This window comes from Sinocyclocheilus anshuiensis, unplaced genomic scaffold (assembly GCF_001515605.1).
Source record: "Sinocyclocheilus anshuiensis isolate Anshui unplaced genomic scaffold, SAMN03320099.WGS_v1.1 scaffold10, whole genome shotgun sequence".
Lineage (NCBI taxonomy): Eukaryota > Metazoa > Chordata > Actinopteri > Cypriniformes > Cyprinidae > Sinocyclocheilus > Sinocyclocheilus anshuiensis.
The window spans coordinates 70396-88402 of NW_015546018.1; the positions used below are offsets into that span (position 1 = coordinate 70396).

The 18007-nt window shown below is 34.4% G+C and overlaps 2 protein-coding genes across 8 annotated transcripts in view; both read left to right on the forward strand.

The window, feature by feature from the left end:
- The window catches only part of LOC107698542 (CAP-Gly domain-containing linker protein 1), a 74444-nt gene extending 59530 nt beyond the window's left edge, over positions 1-14914 (forward strand). For 5 of the 7 annotated variants that reach the window (XM_016499570.1, XM_016499572.1, XM_016499574.1 and 2 more), the window contains 14 exons: positions 1274-1359; positions 1774-1894; positions 2074-2126; positions 2791-2908; positions 5344-5429; positions 6338-6458; positions 7532-7584; positions 7678-7795; positions 9825-9877; positions 10023-10140; positions 10228-10375; positions 11185-11237; positions 13188-13315; positions 13740-14914. In XM_016499570.1, the coding sequence (XP_016355056.1) occupies positions 1274-1359; positions 1774-1894; positions 2074-2126; positions 2791-2908; positions 5344-5429; positions 6338-6458; positions 7532-7584; positions 7678-7795; positions 9825-9877; positions 10023-10140; positions 10228-10375; positions 11185-11237; positions 13188-13315; positions 13740-13968 (1485 nt within the window). In that variant the 3' untranslated portion in view covers positions 13969-14914. The remainder of the gene's footprint in view (positions 1-1273; positions 1360-1773; positions 1895-2073; positions 2127-2790; positions 2909-5343; positions 5430-6337; positions 6459-7531; positions 7585-7677; positions 7796-9824; positions 9878-10022; positions 10141-10227; positions 10376-11184; positions 11238-13187; positions 13316-13739) is intronic. The other 2 variants (XM_016499575.1, XM_016499576.1) reach the window with 2 other exon arrangements.
- An 873-nt stretch (positions 14915-15787) lies between these two features.
- The window catches only part of LOC107698540 (sororin-like), a 7670-nt gene continuing 5450 nt past the window's right edge, over positions 15788-18007 (forward strand). The window contains exons 1-3 of the mRNA XM_016499568.1: positions 15788-16014; positions 16112-16217; positions 16411-16490. Of these exons, the coding sequence (XP_016355054.1) occupies positions 16163-16217; positions 16411-16490 (135 nt within the window). The 5' untranslated portion in view covers positions 15788-16014; positions 16112-16162. The remainder of the gene's footprint in view (positions 16015-16111; positions 16218-16410; positions 16491-18007) is intronic.

Genomic DNA, 18007 nt, shown 5'->3' on the forward strand with positions numbered 1-18007 from the left:
GTAATTAATTCATTCATTTTTACTTTATTTTATTTATTTTTACTGCAGTAGGACCTTGAGTTGTCTGTTTTAACTTTTCTGAATGTATGATTTTATAAAACTTTTATCAAAAATGGTGGTGAACACATTAAGGCATAAAACATTAACAGTGTAATTAATCTTTTAAAATGTGAACAAATGAAAATTGAACAGTTCCTTTCATTTAACAGAGTAACAGAGGTTTACTATTAAAATTAAAGGGGTCATATGATGCGATTTCAATTTTTCCTTTCTCTTTGGAGTGTTACAAGCTCTTGGTGCATAAAGAAGATCTGTAAAGTTGCAAAGACTAAAGTCTCAAATCCAAAGAAATATTCTTTATAAAAGTTAAGAGAGGAGAAACAATAATGTACAGTATGTGGAAAATAATGTGTTTTTTTAACTTTAAACCGCATAAACACATTTCATTACACCAAATACACAAAATAATGTTATTTTTAGCAACGTCATATGACCCCTTTAAAACTAAAAGAAAAATTAAAATTAAGAGAAATAGTTTTTCCCTTAAAGGGGTCATATGATGTTGCTAAAAATATGACGAAGCGGATAACGTCCTCTTTTGGAAGGCCAAACAAAGTAATTTTGCTTTCACAACGAAACACAGTGCCTTCACTACATGGCGCCGGCGGCAACAACAATACTACAGCGAGAATAAAAGTTACGCCTTCTTTCTTTGTGTGAACATTTGGGCGGCATTATGCAAATCTTCCCACATCGTGACGTAGACATGTGGGGGCGTGTTAAAACGCGAGGTGTTTTAGGTAGGCATGGCTGACTCTTAACTTTTATAAAGAATGTCTCTTTGGATTTGAGACTTTAGTCTTTGCAACTTTACAGATCTTCTTTATGCACCAAGAGCTTGTAACACTCCAAAGAGAAAGGAAAAATTGAAATCGCATCATATGACCCCTTTAAAAAATAAATGTTTTCATACTCCTTCTTCTTCTTCTTCTACTTTGAGAAGTACATCGACTGTACATTAGTAATGTATTTGCTCTAACCAGACATTCATCTACCTGGGAAAGCTAACCTGCTGGTAAAAGCGCAATTTATACAAATGTGCAGTTCAGATAACTTGAATAATTTGTGTAAATGCCAATATGAGCTCTACACTTTTTTTTTTTCTCTTTTTAATCCTGCATATAGGCTATTTCTCCTCCGATATCTGTAGAATAATTTATATTTAGTAGTGTCTGCTTCAAGCTGCTCATTGTTTTCTCTGTACTTGTTGAAGCTGGATGCTTTGAAGCAGCAGAACTCGCAGTATCAAGAGAATCTGAGTTCTGACAGTCAGAAGATCAGCAGCCTCAGTAAAGAGATGTGAGTGTCTACACTTGAATTCTGTATTCTTTGGAATTGTGTAGATTAAGTCATTTCTGTATGATATTCATTCAGATTATTATTAGGGCTGGGAAAAGTAAAGTGTTAATTTCTGTGATTTAATATTTGCCGGTTAACATGTTACAAATAATTGACACCGTTAATACAACATCTGTTGTTGTTTTTTAATCCTTGAAGTAGCTATATAAATGTCTTTTCCCCACATTCTTTGGTTATCGTTACAGTAAATATTGATTGAGGGTGTTGACACAGACAAAAAAACATCGCCAAACACACTATAAAAGTTCAAATGTGACATCATTGTAGTGTTTTTTTTGGGGAAACAGCGTAAAACAGTGGTTCTCCAGCAGTTCAAAAGAGGCCTAATAAACAAAATAATTTTGTGTATTACAGTGAGGAGTTGAAACAAGCAGACACTGAAAAAGCCCAGGCAGTTGAGGCTCTGAAAAATGAGAAGGAAAAGCTAACACTGGAACTTGCCAGCAGCCACAAAGACAGTAACATTCTGCTAAATGTATGTTAAGAAAAATGTGTGTAATATTTTACGGTTTTATTTTGTACCAGAAAAGACTCAAAATCCAGATGCTTAAACTAATTTCTGTTTTGTTTTTTGAATATTATCTTGTTCTCATTTATGTGCTATTTTGTGAGAAGTAAATATCCTGAATTCGCTTCACTGTTATCTTAATGCAGCTCAAAAAGGAGTGTGACAGTCTCAACGACCAATTGAAGGAGATGAAAATGAGGTAATGAACTTTTACAAAAAGAAAAATATGTACAGGGGAGAATTTGTTACAATATCAAGATGGCAGTAGTACAGACAGTGACGGTGTTTAGTGTTTCAACTGATCTGTCCTATAGCATTTTATTCATGTTTTTATAGACATATAGGCTGTTTTTATAGACTGTTTTAGGTCTGGGCCTGATTTTTAGTTCCAGTCTGTCATTGGCCTACTACAACCTCAAATGATAAGGAATAGTTAAAAAATTGTCATCTACTCATCCTCGTGACAAAACTTTTTTTCTTCTTCTGTGGAACCAAAAAAGAGATGTTTAGGAGAATGTTCAAGTTACTCTTTTCCATGCAATGAGAGCATAAAGTGACCAGGAAATCTCTCTGAAAGAAAATTTAAAAAGCATCATAAAATTAGTCCATCATGACTTGTGAACTATATATAAGTCTTCAGAAGTCATGCAATGGCATTTCTATTAATCTCCAGTGAGTCACTCAGCTGGTGCAGGAATATGTGATTTGAAATCTGAAAACTTATGACGCTTTTTGGAGCTGCATGCTTTTTACATCATAGAAAGCAGCAGTGTGAACTGCTTGAGGGGCGAGTAAATGATGACTAAAGTTAAATTTTTTCCTTGCATGCAGAATGCACATATCATACAATCTCTTCTGTGCAGGGAAAGCACTTTCAAAAGTGAATCAGAAAAGGAGAAATCAGCACTTCAGCAGTCTCTTCAAAAACAGAGTGCCTTGATCTCAGAAAAGGACAAGGAATTAGACTCTCTGAGAAATGAGGTAACATCTTCAACTGCTAAAAATGATCAGAAATTAAAAAAAATAATTTTGACGCATCCAAAATTTCATTAACTGTATGTGTAAAGCAATAAAAGTAGGCATTGACAGAAGTGGCAGTCTTTTCTTCCCTATTTTGATGTATATGGTTTTGTCCATTGTGAATTGATTATAACGCAGTGTTTGCAATCACTGCGATCTCACGTGAGTGATGGGTTGCTGAAGGGGACGGATTATTATCATTAATGTTTTTAAATTAAAGATTGTGAGAGCACATTAATAAAAATAAAAGAAATGGATAAATCACCTTTAACTTTATAATCATTTAGAATAAAAAAAAGAATTGTCCATTTTGATTACATGCTGACTCGAAAATGCAGATTGTTTTGAAAGTATAGCCACAAAACTTAGCCAATATACATGTTTGCATGCGACTAGTGTGACATAAGTGCTTACTAATCTTAAAGGTGCAATAGGTGATTGTCTTCAGAAAGTTTTTTTGTTATGCTGGTTGAAAGTCTCTTCACATCCCGATAGCAATCATTAATTTAAGTGGTCTAAATGTATTGATCTGTATTTATATATTCTGTGGAAGGCATAGGACCAAGAAATGTTTGACAAATCAAAACGCACATTCCGAGTGTTTTAATTGGCTTTCCTACCTGCCTGTCAACGTATGTATTTGCATACCTCTGCGCACCTGGTTCGCGCAGACAGGATACGTCATCAGCGCGTTCACGCACGCTGTACAGATAGAGCGAGAATGGCAGACAAACATCAACAACCTGATCTTACTTCCTGGTATTGTAGTACTTTTACTAACTGTACAGTCATGTCCAAAAGTTTTGGCAGTGACATAAATTTTGTGTTTTGCGAAGTTTGCTGCTTAAAGGGATAGTTCACCCAAAAATTAAAATTTGATGGTTATCTGCTTACCCCCAGGGCATCCAAGATGTAGGTGACTTTGTTTCTTCAGTAGAACACATTTGATGATTTGATGATGATAAAGTCCAACCGTTGCAGTCTATCAGTCGTATAATGCATGACAATGGTAACAAAATCTATGAGAGTAAAAAAAACATGCACAGACAAATCCAAATTAAACCCTGCGGCTCGTGGCGATTGCTAAAAGCTTCACTGGCCAAAAAAATGAACTTTTCACACACAAAAAAAAAACCATTTCATTGTTTTTTGATCCCGACACAAAATGACCAGCTAGCATTAATTGACTAATCATATCAGCAGCACATGTGAAAGTTCGGGACGTCCCAGATTGTGCAGGAAGCGCCAGGACCATTTCCTCCTGAGGAGTCAGCTACGGAATCATTTCACCACCAGTGCAGAGCTTGCTCAGGAATGGCAGCAGGTTGGTGTTGAGGCAACTCCGAGGATCTCAATCCCATAGAGTACTTGTGGTCAGTCCTCAAAAGGCAAGTGGACAAGCAGAAGCCCACAAATTATGATCAACAAGAACTAAGGCAAAAATGGATCGCCATCAGTCAGGATTTGGCCCAGAAGCTAATATCCAGCATGCCAGAGCGAATTGCAGAGGTTATGAAGAACAAGGGTCAACACTGTAAATATTGACTCATTATATTTTTTTGCCAGTAAAAGCCTTTAAAACTTATGATATGCTTATCTTTGTTTTTCAGTATACCATAGAAACATCTACAAATAATCTACAAATACTGAAGCAGCAAACTTTGTAAAACACAAAATTTATGTCACTGCCAAAACTTTTGGCCATGACTGTACTATGAAGTTTTCTCACCGATTAATGATACATGATGTGTTGTTGTAATGTTGTCTCTGATCATCTGGTCTGTGTGTGCGTTCATGCGTTCAGGGGGCGTGGCTTTGGATGGCAATTTGCAGGGAGGGTGGGACATTCGCTTTCAGTGCTATCAGGCTAAAGTTAGCATTTTTCAAGATCACCTACTGCACCTTTAAATGTACAGTTATATTCAGTCTTTCAATCACTAGCTAGGATACTAGCTACATGGGTAAAATTTCACCCACCAAAATTGTCAGTAATGCATAACCAGAATTTTATCCACCTACAAAGTCAAGGATGATTTTTAGACAAGTTTACAGATCAAATAACATGAATTAGTAATAATGCAGTATTAGTATTACTGAATAATTAATGTAAATGCTTGAACAAAAGTACGAACCTTCACATTTCTGTTTTTAAACCTGCAGAATGTCTTAACCCTGCATCTGCAGTTTCTATTCTTTTTTGCAAACTGGAGGAAGAGTCTATTTCTGTGTTATCTGAAAACATGAGATAGCAGAATGTTATGCAAATCTCTTGTCAGATGTGTGCAGAATTTTACATATTTATTAGTGCCCGCTTCAGGTTGTCCTTGTCCTATAATGTGTATATTTTTAGATTGTCAGAGGATGTTTCTAAACTGTTTTCTCTGTACTTGTTGAAGCTGGATGCTTTGAAGCAGCAGAACTTGCAGTATCAAGAGAATCTGAGTTCTGACAGTCAGAAGATCAGCAGCCTCAGTAAAGAGATGTGAGTGTCTTCAACCATTCGCCCACATTGCTGTTCTTTGTGTTGTGAAATTTAAGTAATTTCTCTCTGGTATTAAGTTAACTGTTTTATATTCATGATAAGCTTTACCTCAGTTTAAAATCATGTCTCAATCTGCTACTGATATTTATTTTTCTTTGTTTGTAATTCAACCATGTGTAATACTAGGGAAGGAAAACTTATAGTTTCCTTCTTATAGGAAAAGGTATAGTTCACCCTGAAATGCAAATTTTGTTATAATTTATTCACCCTCATGTCCTTGATCTCTCTCTCTCTCTCACTCACTCACTCACTCACTCACTCACTCATACACACACACACACACACACACACACACACACACACACACACACACACACACACAAACAAACAAACAAGTTATTTTGAAGAATGTTGGGTAACCAAACAGTTTCTGGTCCCCATTACCTTCCATAGTATTTTTTTCTGTACTTTGAAAGTCAGTGGCTACCAGCAACTGTTTGGTTACCCACATTCTTCAAAATATCTTCTCTAGTGTTCAACAGAAGACAGAAACTCATACAGGTTTGGAACAACTTGAGGGTGAGTTAAAGACGACATAATTAAAATGTTTGGGTGAACTATCCTTTTGAATGTTTACTTGGAAATGTGTGTGTGTATATATATGTACACACCCCTTTTTAGTACTATATAATGCCTGTGTGACAACCACATGGTCTACAGTAAATTGCTGTCATCAAACCTGTAGCGTAACACTCTTTGCATATATAGACTAATTAATAGATTAGATAATTGTTGAGAGCTGCTTCTTTTTATAATTGTTTTTAGAACAAGTGGAATAGGAATCCTTTGTAAATTCACTTTTTATCTATCTCTGTGTTGTTTGAATAAACGCTGGTTGTGTGTTTCAGTGAGGAGCTGAAACAAGCTGCTGCTGAAAAAGCCCAGGCAGTGGAGGCTCTGAAAAATGAGAAGGAAAAGTTAACTGTGGAACTTGCCAGCAGCCACAAAGACAGTAACATTCTGCTAAATGTATGTTAACTGATTGTCCAGATCTTTAAGTTCAATTCATTTTTGTTTGATTTTAAAGCAGTTTTGAATGCTAAAAAATAAAAAAATGAATCAATGTTGTGCAATGTGTTTTATGTAGAGATGCACCGATCGATCGGCCAGGGATCGGAATAGGCCGATTTTCCTCATGATCGGCCCGGATTGGTGACCGGCCGGTCAGTCTCACTTCTTTCCGATTTCGAGCCGATCCGTTTTGTTACCAGCGGCACAGGCAATAACGTCAGCCACGCATTCTCGCTCTCTTCTCTCCGACGACCCCTTCTCTCTCACACACGTCTCATTCGCTCCGGTTAAATAGTGCTTGTATTGCACATTATTTTAGTCATTCCCGCAGGTTTCGCGCTTATACCAAATGCACGCACCACCACTGATCTATATTAGTGGAGCACACAATCAGCGCTCAATCTCAAACAGCTTGTGAGCCACAAATACCAAAATAAGTGGCTAACTGCGCTAAAACGATCAAATACATACAAAATTGTCAAAATGCCTGTTTTGGCAAGTATCCAGTTAAACACAGTCAGTTTTAGATCGTTAAATAGTTGAGAAAGAGAACGCATGTTGTGTAACAGTATATTGGGTCCGTGGATAAACTCTTAAAGGGACCGCAGTCCAATATTTATGCTGCTGTCTGTCATGTTAATCAAAGAACAAAAGACAAAGAAAATCATTTTCTGCTCTTGACTGAATACGTTTTATAACTTTATTGGTAAGCATTAATCTGTATTTAATTTTTACAATGAAGACTACAGAAATTAATGTAATCAAATGTAAAATAACACTGGATGTACGTTGAAGAAAAGTAGATATTTGTTTGTATATGCTATCAATTATAGTTCTTAGAAAGAAAATCGGAATTGGCAAAAATCGGTATCGGCAGATCACACTAACAAAAAATCGGAAATCGGAATCAGCCAAGAAAATTGCAATCGGTGCATCTCTAGTTTTATGTAAATATTTTATGTTTTAAATGCAATGTTGCGATGATTAATGTGTTAAATCTGAGAGGTAAATTTGTTTCACCCTCAATACAGCTCAAAAAGGAGTGCGACAACCTTAATGATCAATTGAAGGAGATGAAAATGAGGTAAGGAACAACAGAGAATTTATTTATGGGGTCATGTATCAAGGAATTTGTTTCATTGTTTCAACTATATCCTACAATCTGTCTTCTGCACAGGGAAAGCACTTTAACAAGTGAATCAGAAAAGGAGAAAGCAGCACTTCAGCAGTCTCTCCAAACACAGAGTGCCTTGATCTCAGAAAAGGACAAAGAATTAGACTCTCTGAGAAATGAGGTAGTGTGGCTGTTTATGTAATACTTCTGTAGAATTGTCACACATTACATAGTGGTTATCTCAGTTATCTCAGTTTGAGAACATATTAACATCCAAAATAAATTAATTCAAAATTGATGAAGAGCACAGTAAAATGGACTTGAGGCTATATCTTTTAAATGTATCTTATTTAGACCAAATTTGGTGTGTTTTATGACAACCATGACCTGAGGGTTATGGAAAGTTATCAAAATAATTTAGATTTGTTAGAGCATTGTGAAGATATAAGGTAATACATTTTTTAGGTGATAGCCATTTTTACCAATTTACCTATATTTGCAGAGCACTATATCCAAGCTTTACAAAACATTATACACAGACATCAGGACATTCTGAGAACACTACAGTTTGCAATCTAAACCCTGTAATTTTGCAACTGTTCGATCCATAAAGTAGAGATGTAGGCCATTATATTTGTGCGCGAGGCCCATTATAACGAATTGGCCTACATCTTGTTAATGCAATGTCCTAACTTTACAAAACTTGGTACACATGGCCAATATAATAGTCTGAAAAAACCCACCAAATTTCACAAATTTCTGATTTTCATGGGGGCTAAAAGCAAATTCTGAATGATCAGCGATTTATCTGTATTTATGTGTAAATGATGGTTGATGGGCTGTAATACTAATGTTGTCCATAAGCATGTCTCTTGTAATTTTCTAAGCTGTTTCATCAAACCCTAACTTACAAAATTAGTGGAGATTCTAGATTTAAGTTGACTCAAGTACAAACATACTTAACAGTACATAATATTTGAGAAAATTTGTTTACATGAGCTTCTGGCGCTTGGACCCCAATAATTGCTGCTTGTGCATATATTTTAAATATAATATTTATAGTAATAAATGTACACACCATATTTGTAAAGCAATTCTCCAAGCTGCAATATTTCTTAAAATATATGACTTTCACTGTTGGATGATATTAAACTACTATTACTTTTGGACAAACAGTTTTGTAATTCGTCAGTTTCTGTTCAGAGACTGGACCTGTGGAGTTTTTCCCTTGTTAAGGCCATTGCACACTGAGTCCGAAATTTTCGTCCGTCCTAAAAAAAAATTCGGATCGGGTTCGATTTTCTGCATTTTTCGCATCCGTAGCAAGCATTTTGAGAGGTGTTTTGACAATTCAGAGCCACCTTACAAGCGAACGGCAAAATCCAGAATGGCGATTGTCAAGTTCATCCACTTCATCTCGCAGCACAAAGCACTGTAAAGATCCTTGCACACCGAGTTCACAGAAATTGGTGGTGGTCTTTTTAATATGTGGCTCTAGTATCGCTAGCAAAGCATGAAACTGAGCCACTGACATCCTGAAGTAAACTTTGAATCGCCCATGATAATCCCGCTGCTCCTTAATAAGGAGAGGGAAGTTTCCTTCCTCTCTATATCTCAGGATTGGATGGACCCAATTTCTTTTTCTCTTTTTAAGAAGCAAGAGGACAACAAAATCATACTCACTGCTTGAAGACTCCATTTAGTCACATTTTTTCACAACAGATTAATTAATACGCATCGGACTCGGTGTACAAGGTTTCTGTGCGTGATGAATTTTTAGGATGACCAATACGACAAAACGCATATGAAAATTTCTGACTCAGTGTACAAGGACCTTTAGTCTTTATTATTGTGGTATCTTAATTTTCAGATAAATCAGTCCTTAAATTGCACATTTAAAATAAAATGAATAAAATGGTTTTACAGCTTAATTTACATGTCTAAGTCAGGGTTACTAGGGCAGAAATATCTGAAAAGTGGACCATACTTTATAACTTTATATGAACACCACACGGTAATTATGTTTCAGGAAAAAAAAAATGTTTTTCATAAATGTAGTTTTATACTATTAGAATATGTGAGCTATGGTTTCTAAATTATAGGCTCTTTTACTAAGTTGCTACATTTTTTTTAAATCTGAAAATATTAATGCAAAATAATAATTTTGTACTTTTTGCATAAATATTAAATTCTGTTCCTCCTTAATGCAGTTCAAAAAGAAGTGTGACAGCCTCAATAGTCAATTGAAGAAGATAAAAATGAGGTGAGCAACTACAGGAAATGTAATACAATTTTGACTGCATCATGTGTAGTAGTTTTGCTTTGTTTTAATATAGACACTCTTGACTGTACATTCCTGCATTAATGAATGGAGAATGCACACATCATGCAATCTGTCTTCTGCACAGGGAAAGCACTTTAACAAAAGAAACAGAAAAAGAGAAGGAAGCACTACAGCAATCTCTCCAAACACAGAGTGCCTTGATCTCAGAGAAGGACAAAGAATTAGACTCTGTGAGAAACGAGGTAGCATCTGTTTGAATTATGTATGGTGTGTATGTGCAAATTTCAGTTTTGCTTGATTTTTTTTTCTTTTGCGGTTTTTGCAAGCAGATAGCAAGTCTGCGTGATACGACACAGGTGCTGCAGTCCAATCTGAAATCTCACAAGAGTGAGAATACTTTGCTGCAGGAGCGAGTGAAGAATCTGGAGACGAGTTTAGCTGACACTCAGATCACCAGCAAAGGAGATGATGCCTCAGGTACAACTCAACACACAACTTTATCACATGTGTCTATTCCATCAGTTAAAAGTAAATAAAACAGGTTGAAATGCACATTTGAAAAAAAAAGAAAAGAATAGGTTGTTTGCAATCACGTGATTCTGTTGACGCGGGAAATGCAGCTGGAGGGCAGGAAGTGATTTTTCTCTCCATAGAAATCACTATCAGAAACTCAAAATGACACAATGCGTGAGAGGTGGCAGCCCAATCTTTATAAATATCTTAATATATTATTATATCCTATAATAACCATTTACACGCACGAGCATTATTATCACACGAGCTTCGCTCCTCCCGACAGCAGACGCAGGTTTACAAGCCACTTTTTCCTGCGTTTTTTCAATCAATTTCTTGACTTTTCCCCACTTATGAACAACACATTTTTGTACACGATAAAAGCTCCTTGTGGTTTCTCGGTTTGGCCAATTTAAGCATCCATAAACAACGCAAAACACTGGCATTTGGAGTTTCTGCTAGTGATTTCTATGGAGAGAAAAATCACTTCCTGCCCTCCAGCTGCATTTCCCGCGTCAACAGCGCCGTCATGTGCAAACAACCTATTACAAAAATATAAAATAACATAGAGGGATTTATTGTTTTCATTGCATTGTATTTAAATTCTTCCAGGCAGACTGTAGTTCTGCTGTTGCATTTTGGGATCAAACTTTGCTTAGAATTACCTATATACTGTAACTGTTACCTTAAACTGACCTAAATCTAACTTCTTATAAGTGTGTTGTATTTGTTTAATCTACATGACCGGTTTGCATGTTTTACGTTCCAACCAGATGATTCTGCTTTAAAAATGTGGAAGGAGGCCAAGGAGAATGCTGAGCGGCAGGTATGCAGAGTGGAAAGTTTTCTCTTTATAATGTATATTTTTATCCATCATTGTAATGGCATACTGTTCTCTTGGCCCACTGTCCTACAACATCAGTTACAACCAAGTACAGTATTAGTATAAAACCTTTTTTTTTTTTAAAGTTTGCTTAAATTACCCTAGATATTAGTAATAAAGTTTTTTCTAGGCATTTTCTTTCTAGGCATTTGACACACTGAGGACATTTTTTGGTCTAAATTGTCTACAAGTCTGCCTAATTAAAAGTTGCACAACTAAATTTAATCAATATTCTCATTATACTATATAGGATATTTTTGTTAGAATCTTCTCATGAATCACTTTACTTTTGTTGTCCATGCTTAGTTAAAACTGGCTTTTTAACACATTTACAGATATTTTTATGTGTAAAAGAATTCCTACAAGTTGAAACATAATTTTAACAACTAGCCAAAGTCGTTATTGATCACCACCAGCAAATTTTAAACAGAGAAAGCTTTCCGTCATTCACCCCAATACTGTATCTGGATAACCATAACCATGATTAAATAGTAACAACGGTTAGAATTACCACTTCATATTTTAATTATCATTAAAACAGAGTGCTGATAGAGAAATTCTAGGAAAGAATGTATGGATGAATGAATTCTATAAATGCATGTGGAGGAACTGACAATAGCATTTGCTTTTCTTCTCAGCTGCTAAACAGCGCTGCTTTGTTTACAAAGGTTACTGAGGAAACTGCTCTTGTTTCTGCTGTTCCATAAGTGCCACTTGCTGTCAGACAGTGGAGTTACATTTTCATTCAGCCTGTCTGCCATTTTTGTTGGACCACATTTTTATCATAAATCTTAACCGGTAGATGGAAAACAAGCTAATTTACATTCTAAAAAAAATTTAACACTGCAGATAAAAGGTAGCCTATGTAGAATTGTTTATGGAACAGATAAAATGCCTATAATTTATCATTATGTAAAGGCTGAATTGGGAGATTCATCATTTCTAACTTTATTTTATCTTAATTTTATTTGAACATGTAGTACATGTTAGTAGATAAGTTACATTGTAAGTCACCCAACCAATATTTTGTTGGTTTAAAATCTGCCATTATTTTTAATGATATTATTTTAATGTTTATGCAAAAAAACGCAGTGCTGCTAATTTTTATTATATTTATTTATTTTTGACTAGTGCTGTCAAACAATTAATCGCGATTAATTGCATCCAAAATAAGTTGTTTACATAATATATGTGTGTGTACTGTGTATATTTATTATGTATACATAAATACACACACACACATGCATGTATATATTTAATAAAAATGTTACGTTTATATATTAAATATATTTATATATGATATAATATATATGAATATAAATATATGCTGTATGTGTGTGTCTTTACATATACATAATAAATATACACAGTACACACACATATATTATGTAAACAAAAACTTTTATTTTGATGCCATTAATCGCGATTAATCGTTTGACAGCACTATTTTTGACATAATGTTTTCATGTTTGACATGAAAACTTAAAATGATTTCAGTGTGTGTATGAGAAGTTTTTGAACATTTCCAGCACATTTTAACAATAATATTGATAACCATGATCATTTCGGTCACTATAATCGTTTCATCTCTAATCTGGAGCCCTTGTCTCATCGAATTTGTATTTAACCATCACAAACGTGGAATACAGATTGAATTTGTTGTTTTATATAGTGTATTTACAGTCTAGTTTTCATTTGTTTCTCACCAGGAATATAGAGCTAAATTATAAACTATAAATCAATCATATATGTATATATAAGCAATGCCATAAGAATAGATGCCATAATGTAATCTTAGAAAAATTGGACAGGCTTTCTGCAGGTTTATGATATTATAAATTTATGAATTGCACATTTGAAACACTTGCTGATTAACTTTTTTTTTTTGGAAAGGTTGAATTCCTGAACTCAGTTATTGTGGAACTTCAGCGGAAGAACGAAGACCTAAAATCGAAACTAGAGAAGATGGCTGAAGCAGCGCTCAATGGAAATGGTGCAACTGAAATGGACAGTCATAACAGGTGTTTTGTTTTTAAATCTCAGCATACAATCCCAAGAATGAGCTGAATTCGCTATTTTTTTTATCTTCAAACAAATTTTTCACTTAATTGGTAGCTTTACTGATTTTATACTAGTTGATTTTGGGTATATAAAGATTTTGTAGACTTAGTGATGGTTTTCAATTCTTCAAACAAAAAAGTCATTCTGTGTACATAAATACATAGAGAAAAGTATTTCGAAATTTAAGTAGTGTTATTTTTTTTTTACTTAATTCCTATGTATTGTTTAGAATTAAATTGATTATTTCAGCTTGGGTTATCCATGCTTCATCCATCATTTTATTATGATATGCAAAATGTGTGAAAACTGAATAAAAATGTTGAATCAAAAAAGCTGTTAATATACTGTTACACAGTCTCTCACACCCTTGTCTTCTCTACCTAGTCACACCGAGCCAACGATTAAAAAGAAACCCCCTCCCCGTCTCTTCTGTGACATATGTGACTGCTTTGACCTACACGACACAGAGGACTGTCCCACACAGGACCAGATGCTAGATTCCCCGCCACACACCACCTATCATGGCAGTCCCAATGATGAAAGACCTTACTGTGACATCTGTGAGGTCTTCGGCCACTGGACGGAGTCCTGCAATGACGATCAAACTTTCTAGGGTCCTGCTTCCATGATCCCGCAACATTTGTACTTGCAATACTATGCCTTGAATCAAACAGTGCACAAAAGACTATTGTAAGTTTGTGTGGTTTTTCACTTGTGTGTTTACCACCATGTAAGCCTAAACCTGTCAGTCACATAAAAGCAAGCATCTGTAGTTTACTCGGTGGCAATTTTACCTTCCTTTATTGCACTGAATGACTGTTAGGAGGAAAGAGGGTTTTAAGTTCACTTTGAAAGAACCTTGTAGTGAATGCTCATTCTTTATATGGTGGTAGAGGTGATTAACCATGAAATCTGGAATTGACAGTTCTCTTATATGCTTAAAAGGTTGTAGATCTTTAAACATCAGTGCTGACCTCTAGTGGAAGGGAGGCTTGACTTCTCAACAGCCTTTCACATATCAACGAGTTTGGATACTGTAAGAGAAGTATTAATATAAAAAGTAAGTTATTCTAGAATTGTTAAAATTTCAAAATGTATATGCAAAAAAATACATAAGTATGTTTCAATCATTTATTATCTTTAAGAATGACTGTTAGAAAAATTGCAACTTTTGCCCGAAAAGAAATGGAGAAAAAAAGAACCACCATCTTACTGTTTTTGTTACTTCAAAATCAACATGTGTTTCCCAGGTTGTTTGTGAGACATTTATTTGTACAAATACCAAAAGGGGGGACATTTTTTTGAAAATAAACTTCAAGAAATATCTTTGAAGTGCAAAAAATATTCTTTGTTGTGTTGTATGTTAATGCCAATGTGCTGCTCTAAAAAAAAAAAAAAAAAAAAAAAAAAAAAGTGTGTATGGCCCTAAAGAGCATCCTGAGCTGTCTGCAGAAAATGTAGGGCTATTTGGCTCTTGTCCGAGTCACACATTGTTTTTGACAATGAAACTGCCTGACTAATGAAGGAGTGAGTTACAATAAACATTGTTTTCAAATAAGTTTTAAATTGTCTGATGTGGTCAGTCATAACCATCAACTATATCAGTGTTTCCCAATCTTTTTTGTCTTATAAAAAAAAAAAACTGAATAAAAAGAAATGCATCATTTTAACTAAATTGCAGTTGAGAAAAGCTGATGTAAACATTTTATTATTTTTACATTATTTTTTCATAAATAATTGTAACCAAGTTTAAAATGTATTAAAATACATATAGATTCCTTGTTACGCCTACATTTGGTTGTTTGTCATGTTATAAGGTAAAATAAGGAATAGTCTTATGTTCAAGCTATTACCTAAGCCTATCATTACCTATGAGTCAGTAGTGTTAAGTCAAGTTACTGGCCGAATAATGTAGTTTTTTTTATAGCCTTTAACTTAAAAGCTATTTAAAACCGTTTTTGTAGTTTATAGATTACAGTTAGGCCTACATTTATGTTAATATAACTGTGACGACATGAAATTCGAATGGGTATGAATTGTTTTACTTTTTTATTGCAGGTTTTCTGGGAGTCCAAATTGAAGACATCAAGAATAGACTGATGTTGTCCTTAACCTGTCACCCGATTATTACCAAATTCTCTACAGAATTAAATGTATAGAAAAACATAAGAAAGGGACATAACCAAGTCGGAAAGTAATGTTAATTTCACAATGTGCCCACTGCATTAATCTGTGTGCTGTTTTCAAGGGTAACATAGTTCACGTATTGCCCGTTACGTTTTTTCGTGCTGGTCTGACTAGTTCTATTTAATTATTTTGCATAGATTACTTTGGTCAGTTTTCATATTTATGCCAGGAACTATCTTTTTAATTAATTGCATTTAAAATACTGTATTTTTAGTCTTATCTGTACTATCCAAAATATCCTGATATGATTTGTCTCTCTGAACCTGGAAGCGCCCTCGAAAGGAAAACACATGTTTAACACACAGGAAGTAGTTGGTTTAGCTCCACCCCCTGCATCCGCCATCTCCTGTTACTACATGGGAAGGCGGGCGAATTTGAAAAAAGAGCATATTCGTTTGCATCCGAAAACAGAAATTTGTATAATTTGTTTCATACAATTCCATATAACCGACCATATAACAGATTGGACAGTGTAAGTAAAACTAAGGCACAGCTCTTTTAATATACATGCAACGTTGTTGTTGTTGTAATCGTGGCATTGTAAATTTCTCGTGTGTTCGTCGTGTTAGCTTACTGACTAGCAGCAGTTTGCAGTTTCTGGATCTGTATTGTCTTGCAAGATGAGCAACAAAACCACACGATTACCGTCGCGGAAAAGCAGCGATGAAATCAGAAGTGAGTGTTATTACTGTGAACATGATATTTTAACGTTAGTCTTTGAACAAGGCTGTTATTAAGTTATCTGTTGTTAGCGAATGTCGAAGGAAGAATGAATGCATAACTGACAGCTAAAATGGCTTTATTATACTAAAGTATGTTCGGTTTTGTGTTAGTTGTGTTTTTCTATAAAAGTTTACTGTTTGTACAGAGTCAAGTGGAAAGAGTCCGCCACGAAGGAGGTCCTGCAGGTTGTCTGCAAGTGATGTAAATCTGGCCTCTAAAGTTGTGGTGAGTTCACTAAAGTCAGTCACTGATTGATGAGTGGTAGGAATCAATGGAAAAAATAAAGAAAAACAAGACACGTCTGGTATTTACTTCTATAAATTAAATCAGAAGCTGATTTTCTGTTGTGAGTTGACAAGTAAGGTTTTTTGCTCATCACATGTATAACATTGTTGCAATTTTGTTTTTCTGGCTCACTGTTAAAACTGGGGGAATTAATCATCTATAAATCCAAAACAATGTTGTTACCTTGATGACTTGTTTGAGATATCATGGCTGAAAAACTGAAAATATAGACATGATTGTCTAAAATACATAATACTAGTTATATTAATTTTACTGCATATTTTAATGCTTATGATGTATGGAGTTATGTTCTGGAGATATTAGAGGTATTGTGTGATGTCATCATTTTGATAAAATGGTACCTTTCTAGTGTTCATCTCATTAATTTAAACTTTTTTTGTTGTTGAAATTTTGTTATTTTTAAGCAGCTTTGTGGGTCATTGTTGGTCCTGTCCACACTTGTAGGTGTCCTATTAAAAAAAAAAAAAAAAAAAAAAAAAAAAAGGTTAACCCTTAATAGGTATTCAGTAACAAAGAACTTAAATTTTTTGTAAACTCAGTTTATAAATTGTAGTCTTTGATATTGTTTATATAATGTTTATATGTTATATATGTTTATATTAGTTTGTTTTGTATACAGTGCTGCTTGAAAGTTTGTGGACCCTTTAGAATTGTCTATATTTCTGCATAAATATAACCAAAAAAATAGAGATGCACCGATTGCAATTTTCTTGGCCGATTCCGATTTCCGATTTTTTTTGTTAGTGTGATCTGCCGATACCGATTTTTGCCGATTCTGATTTTCTTTCTAAGAACTATAATTGACAGCATATACAAACAAATATCTACTTTTCTTCAACGCAAAGTTTTATATTCATTAAAAAAACACAAGTAAAAAGTCGGCAATAAAATAAGAACAAATAAAAAAAATTCAAACAACAGCACAAATAAATGCAATAGAATAAAGAGAGCTTTTCAAGTTAAGTAAGTTTTATTCAGGTAAGAAATACTACAGAAATGAAAGTAATCAAATGTAAAATAACACATCCAATGTTATTTTACATTTGATTACATTAATTTCTGTAGTCTTCATTGTAAAAATTAAATACAGATTAATGCTTACCATTAAAGTTATAAAACGTATTCAGTCAAGAGCGAGCAAAATAATGCAGCACATTTTAAATGCTCAATGCAAGAAAGTAATAGTCTATAAAAAACGTGCATTACATCTAAATTAACTTATATAAATCAAATATAATTTCGTAAATTGCTTAAACAATTATGAACAAAACAGCATCACGTATATGCATTGCTTAATACAAAGAGCCGAATCGCCCATCACACAGATTGCCTTTAAAAACATATGAGACGCAGTAAAAAGGAATAAACATCCACAAATTTGCGACGTGTTTTCTAAAAGTTTAAACTGTTTTAACTTTGCATGGCTTTCTATACAT